This window comes from Eupeodes corollae, chromosome 3 (genome assembly GCF_945859685.1).
Source record: "Eupeodes corollae chromosome 3, idEupCoro1.1, whole genome shotgun sequence".
NCBI classification, from domain to species: domain Eukaryota; kingdom Metazoa; phylum Arthropoda; class Insecta; order Diptera; family Syrphidae; genus Eupeodes; species Eupeodes corollae.
Genome location: NC_079149.1, coordinates 25,678,312 through 25,685,502, shown reverse-complemented (window position 1 = coordinate 25,685,502; position 7,191 = coordinate 25,678,312). Strand labels below are relative to the sequence as shown.

The following is a 7,191-nucleotide window of genomic DNA, read 5'->3' as shown; positions in this document are numbered from 1 at the left end:
CAGTTTTGACGATATGCCATGAGATTTTGTGAGAACATACGCTGCCAACCACTAGATGGAGGCCAAACATTTTGGAATATGTACGTTTTCGATTTTTATATTTATAGGTGGTGGAAGTGTTGTACCCGGAAAATGTTACTACCTGTGAATAGATACGTATTTTAATATTAAAAATTGTTAAAATTAAAGGGAAAATTGGAATCGAGCGTTGGAATTTCTCAGTATCAAATAATAAAAAGCGTTTAAAAAACTTTTGTATAGAATATTTAAATATTTAAAAGAGGATTGAAAACAACTGTTTTGAATTAATTTAAAACACACATGAGCTCTGGAAAGACTTTGTCAGCTACAGAAAGAGCAAAAATAGATGCTCTAAAGGATTTACGACTCTCGGGACGCAAAAAAGCAAGGAGACTTAACAGAAGCAAGAGAGTTGAAACGAATCATATTGCTAAGCCACAAAAATATGAGAAAAATCAAAAAGGGTACAATTCCGAAAAAAGAACATCTTATAAATGCGGTTAATTCCAAACAAAGGCCAAAGTTGAGTATCAGCCAGAATAACATGGTTTCAAAGGATAATACGAAAAAATAATAATATCCTGAAAAGAAAACTAAACAAAATAAACCTGTTTTGAGACAAGTACACAAGAAGCATTGTATGCATTTTGCAAGAGAGCATGTTACTTAGAGCAGTGAATGAAAGCGTGTTGTCTTTTCAGGTGAAACAAAGTTTAACCTTTACAGCCCGTCCTTGGTTACAACTTGTATTCCCATGATTTGAAAATGAATAAGCTTATTTTGGTGTGATAAGCTATAACCTGATATAGCACAATAGACTTTTAGTTTTTGTCCACATAATGAACGGGAACAACTATTAATGTTAGCTGGAAAGAACATTTCCAAAAATTAAAAGCATTTTTGGACTTCTGCCTTAAGTATTCCAAAAAGACAATGATTCACACTTCGAGAGTTGTTAGAAGTTTAATTTAATCAGAAGACGTGGAACCTAATTTAAAACGTTTGGCTAAAATTCCTGTGATTTAAAAAAAAAAATATTTCCATTCGAAAATAGTATACAAACATTATAAAAAAAATGTTGTTAAACCATGAAATGTAAACATTACATTAATTTTTTCTGACATATTGCACTTGGCCTCATCCTAGTCTCTTTCTGAGTAGTTTATTTTTACATCTAAGGGAGTTTCAACGCTCGTTACCCTTTAATTTTATAAATTTGTAATGATGAAATACGTATTTATTCAAAGCTAGTACAAGTTTCCGGGTTCAACACTTCCACCAGCTATAAAAAGCGAAAATCGGTTCTAAAATGTGTGGTCTCATCCTAGTTGTTGGCAGTGTACCAAGTTTGTTTGTACCAAAGAGTCCCAGTTTCCTTTTAAGGAAATTTGAAAGAATATATTTCTTAATTTTTGTTGGCAAAGGTAAGTCACTCAGTAGAGAATATTTAGGCGGGAAATGTTTATTTAAGACCATAACCATTATGCAATTAAGATTTATAAGAAACTTAAACATTTTGTTGGTGTTATTTCAAGTAACTCATTAATACTAAATATTGCCAGCTGATTGTGTCATCATTACTTTGGAATACAATGTTTCATTTGCTTAAATTTTTGAAAGGATGTTATATTTGTTCGTCATTAATTAAAATTTAATTATATAAATTTATTCTAAATAATAAATAAGAACATTTAAATTCTTGAGAATTCAACAATTTTTTGTGGGGAAAAGTCACAGCATTTTATGAAAATTTATTACTTTTTTTAAGCTCAAAATACGCTTAGGAAGTCATAGATAAAATTTTTTACAAAATAATTGTCCGCTAATGATAAAAAAGTGTTTATTGCATTGATTGCTGAAATTGCTAAAAATAAAGTTGAAAGTATTATTAAGTTGCTTTCTAAAGTCTTATGTTGTTGTTTTTAGTGTTTAAGTGTTATTAAAAGTATTACAAAAAAAAGAAGATTAAATCGTCGTGAAAAGGAAAGCTTTCTAAATTACCTTTTTTGTTTGCATACTTATATCGAAAATATTAATGCTTAGCTTAAGTAACTTATTCAGCTTCTTAAAAATACATGTTTTGTTTTTTTATACTCGTCAATTCCTGTTTTATTCCTTTTTTTTGTTTTTCTTCAATATATTTTCGATCTTTTTATTTTTTAGATCTCTACTTCGACTGGAATATATCAAAAGTATATTTCCTCTTCGTCGGGTGGTGGTGAGCTACGTTGTTGTGGGGGAATTTTCTTCTTTTCAATAGCTCCTCCAGAATTGGTTAATGTTTGTCGACTATTGCTGCTACTGTTACTTACAGTTGAGGCTGACGATGAGGTGGAACACGTTGATGCTGTACTTAGTTTTTGAGTGAGCATTGTGTTGGATGGTGAGGAACGTGAGACAATTGGTGGTGGTGATGATGGATTTATGGAGGCGTAGGCACTCACATTGCGACCAGTTGTTGATGTTTGGTGATAATTTGCAAGGGACGTGGGTAATACACTGGTCGAAAGGCCAACATCTGAGTTACGTAATCGGTATCGTTCCGGCAGTTTCGGATAAGTATTCGTTCTTTAAAAAATACATTTTTATTTTTTTAATTGACTTTTGTTAAAAAAAAATGCTTTAATTTACCGTGTTGCTGGATTTCCAGTTTGTTGTGGTTGTTGTTGAATTATTGCTGGGCTGCTTCCGGTTCTTGAATGATTTGGTGTCATTTGGTTCTAGAATAAGAATTTATGAGTATTGATTGTAGAAGTTATTTCGTTTGAATTTTTCTTTTAGCTAAACTACACATTTATCATTCAAAAAACTACGGCAATCTTTAATTTTTTGTTAAGTTACAAGTTACAACACTCAAATATACCAAGTATTTTTCGGTATCCTTTTTTAGTGCTTAATCGCACTCATCGCTTCTTTTTGATTAATGCATTACGAAATTGTCTGATAGCATTGTACTAAAACAAGCTGAAAACTCTTAAAGGCTATTGCAATAACTAAAATATGACAACAAGAAAAGAGCAATAGTGAGTTTTAAGTGTTATATTTGTTTTAATATTTTTAAAGAGTGCCACAACATAATTGAGACTATGAGTACAAAAGTGGCTTAACCCATTGTAAATGTATCCATTTTAATATAAAAATAATTTCATTCAGCTTTCTACACCGAAAACTAGATGGCACTAAGATAATTGGTGTTACATTTTATAATTTCAGCATAATTTGAAAGTGATGTACATAAAACATTAATAACTAATGACCAATTGTATTTAATCACGATCAAGATATCCATTGATGAAAATCTGAAAGCGATAGGTAGCGACTAAATACTGAACCAAGATTAGGAAATGGAAAAAGAATCCACTATTAAAAACTATTGATTTCAAGAAGACACTCTCAGTCGAAACACTTTCAACAGGACCTTAACAAATTAGGTCTTATGCATTACTTTAATAATGTTGGATGTTGAATCCGTGCTGGGTTATGGATGCAGCACTTGGAAATTCACAGACGATGTCACAGGACTTTCTGGCTCAATCGTATTTTAAATATTGAGCTTCATGCGAGAACGGATAAGGGAGCGACTTTATTAGAAAGGAGATATGGTGGTTGTGGGCCAAGCGATGCAGTGGAATCCATTTAATCTCAAGGGCAGACTATAAGCCCGGCTTAGAAGTACTTGGCAAAGAAGGGTCGATAAGGACTTAGAACGACCGTAGCAAGAGTTGGAAAGAGCTTAGGTATATCTCCAGAAATTGTACACGCTGGGGAGTATGCCCCGTAACAAGAACTTCACGGACGTTATTAGTTCGAGGGCCTAAGTCAATATGTACGCCTAAATATAAGGTCCGTCATCTAACGTTATTTTTTCATCTATTGCTTATTTCGTGAATGGTAACACTTAGCACATGTCTTATTTGAAATATAATTAGTTTTATCCTTCGGGTGAACGAATATGGTTGTGTACACGCTTGACCAACGCAGAGAACAACGCTTGGAGAAGATGGCGATTTGGCCAAAAAAAATCATCTTTTCAGATTAAGCTCATTTTGATCATGGCTGGTATGCAAACAAGCAAAATTGTCGCATTTGGGGTACAGAAAAACCGCACGCATTCATTGAAAAGCCGGTACACCCAAAACGAGTCACTGTTTTGTGCGGATTTTGGTGCAGACGCATGATTGGGCCATTTTTTTTTTAAATGAGCAAGGGGTGGCTCGGGTCATTTCGGGAGGATATTGGCAACATTTGGTTTTAACAGAACAGCGTTGCTTACACAGCTGAAGCTACACTCGATGTTTGTATTGCATTTAAAAAAAAAAAGAAGAAGTTATTTGGCGGACCCTTTACAAACATTATTCGTTGTTCTAACTTTTGGTATTCCATAACTAATTTATGGTTAAGAGATCGACCATACATTTTTAATTAGTTTTTGTTCTTATTTCCATATGGCAAACATTTTGATGCTATGGAAAAAAAAACATTTTTTAATAAAATTTTCGTCCTGGAAGATTGGATTCTTTCTCAGCCAGAAAGAAAAATTAATTTCAAATTACGAAAATGACTTCGAAGACAATATTTTCATCATATGCTCGACCACTGGTCCTGACCTCATTGAACAAGTCTTTCTATTCATCCCCATCGTGAGCCGAGTGTCCCGTTACGCACCTTAAGCTATTGGTCATCCTGGCAAATTAGGCTGTAGCCTACAATAAAATTATCGTTCCTCTTTGCGCATGCGAGCTAGATTTCCAGCCCACTTGAGTCTACAACAAATCTCGTAAGACTTTTCTCTCGTAAACGCCCAAGATGTCGGAGAGCCTTTTTCTAAGCAACCAGGGCTTGGATTTATGTAAATGTGAGTACAGGCAGAACCACCGTCTTGTACAGCAGTTTAGAAGTTAGTTTTAAAAAGCTTTGATAGACATTAGTTGGCTTTGAGCAGCCACCAGCTTAATTCACTCTCTATGGTGTTATCGGCTGCTACTATTCAATCAAGTATTTGAAGGATTGCGATATTTCAAACTCATGTGGCGGCGCCGTTACCTAGCTTGTTTGACCAAATGTTCTGCTAACATTCAACACCACTATATATTTTCTTTTTCCATCACAAATGGGAAACACCAGATTTTGTGTCGTCTTCCCAATGTGGATAAAAAAATAGTGTTTAGCTTTTGTTCGGTGCTCCCTATAATGTCGATATATCTGACAGGACTTGGTGATGAATCACAGTCTTTTTGGCGTGTGCCCGAGTCACAGATTGATTTTTTTTGGGCGCCAAGCTGATGAGAAGGCAGGCCATATCATCATCTTGTCGGAGTCCGTTGTAGATGTACATACTCGTGTCAATTTATTTGGGATGCCGAATTCTCCCATGGCTTTGTGTAGTTCTCTTGGCTGCGTTAAAGTCAATATACAGATTTTCATTACCTACCTAATGGTACAAATCGGTTCGTTATCGATTTTCTTAGCATATAAAACCACATTGATATTATCTGATGATAAGTTTTGCGTATGGGTCCATTCGTTCTTATAGGATAGAAAAGAGCATCTTATATGCAATACTCAGAAGAAGAAAATATTAACAACAGAAATAATTTAATTTCAAATTGTAAGGTTGAGTGGTTTAATTTAAAGTCTTTCCCATTTTTAGATTAACCAAAACCTTTAAGAGATAAAACAAATGTTTAAAACAAAACTTTTTTCTAAAATCTTCTGTAGCATTGAAGTAAATTGAATGGATTACGCCACTTTTGTACTCACAGCCTGAATTAAAGTCTAGAACTCTATTTCGTGCCCCATTAAATGTTTGTTATTGCTTAAACTTAATTTTTTTTAGACATTTTAATTTCTTTTTTTTTAAATGGTAAATAAATGAAAAACAAAGACGCGTGTCAAGATAAATATGTTTTTTATGTGTATGGAAAAAATATTGAGTTTTGGTAAGATCAAGTTGAAAAAAAAGCTGCGATGAGTTAATTTATCTACAAAATCACAAGTGAGCGATTTACAAAAAAAAATTAAAAACTATGCAAAACTAAAATCAAACACATTTAAAAAATAAACTTAAAATAATATAACTTATAAATAATAAATAATTTTGTTTTTAATACGATTATAATATCGATTCTCACCTTTTTATCAGCTAATTTAAGTGGAAACATTTGTGTGATACCTCCACTTGAATTATTACTGGAATTAGGTGGTGAAGTGATGTTATTGCTAGAATTTGTGGATTGTTGTGATTTTTCAGATTTTGTGCTAAAAGAAAACAATATACACACGAACAAAAAAAAAAACGAAAAACAAAAAGGAATAGGAAAAAATAAAACAAGGATTATGGATCAAAATAAATATGATGGTTGTTGGAAAATGGAAAAACAATAAAATTTAAGGAAAAACACTGCAAAAACATAAAATAAATGAAATGAAAAAGAAAGAGAAGAAGAAAAAACAAAATAAAATCGAAATAGTGAAGAAGAACCATTCAAATCAAATCATAGACTCAAAACAAAATCAAACACAAACAAAGTGAGAATAAAAGAATAGAAAATTATATAAAAATGATGATGATGAAGATGGATGATAAATAAAATTGATGATGACAATGACGAAAAGATGAACAAAAAAGAAAAACAAACAGTGCACTATTGGAGAACCTTAATAAATTACCTAGATAGGGAAGAGAGTTTCATGGGAATCTGTTGCTTGACACTGGCTGGGTTGACTTTGGGAGCATTAGTGGCGCTCAATAGATTCGCTGGCGGGGTCTTCGGTACTGCTGGAACGATAAAATCTTGAACATGAATCATTGAACTCTTCAAATGACGGAGGAGTGCCTGCATCGATATTTGACTTGGGTTTTTTTTTGGCTTTTGAAAATGATAATGATGATCGGCGGAAGAGGGATTTTTTTATATCTAGGATGAGGATTGGTGATATGGAAATGGGGGTGGGAAGGTGAGATTGGAGACTTACTTGAAGCCGATCGCCATTTGTCTTTTCGTCGATCCACAGTGCTGCCGTCAACTGAGTGATGTTCATCACCACTACCTTGTGGCAGGTGGCTATCATCTGTGGTGCTGGGGGCTATAGTTGCTATAGGAAGAGGAGTCTGTAGGCAAAAAATCATTCATCACTAAGTATAGAAGTTGATAGAAGGACATATGATAT

The 7,191-nt window shown here is 33.5% G+C and overlaps 1 protein-coding gene across 15 annotated transcripts in view; it reads right to left on the bottom strand.

The window, feature by feature from the left end:
- Positions 1-1,164: 1,164 nt before the first annotated feature.
- The window catches only part of LOC129951221 (rho guanine nucleotide exchange factor 18), a 134,819-nt gene continuing 128,792 nt past the window's right edge, over positions 1,165-7,191 (bottom strand). For 7 of the 15 annotated variants that reach the window (XM_056063267.1, XM_056063270.1, XM_056063260.1 and 4 more), the window contains 5 exons: positions 6,997-7,132; positions 6,691-6,799; positions 6,153-6,279; positions 2,653-2,741; positions 1,165-2,589 (listed from right to left, as the gene is read on the bottom strand). In XM_056063267.1, coding sequence (XP_055919242.1) covers positions 2,208-2,589; positions 2,653-2,741; positions 6,153-6,279; positions 6,691-6,799; positions 6,997-7,132 — 843 coding nt within the window. In that variant the 3' untranslated portion in view covers positions 1,165-2,207. Of the gene's footprint in view, positions 2,590-2,652; positions 2,742-6,152; positions 6,280-6,302; positions 6,422-6,690; positions 6,800-6,996; positions 7,133-7,191 lie in introns of those variants that run through there. The other 8 variants (XM_056063265.1, XM_056063268.1, XM_056063261.1 and 5 more) reach the window with 8 other exon arrangements.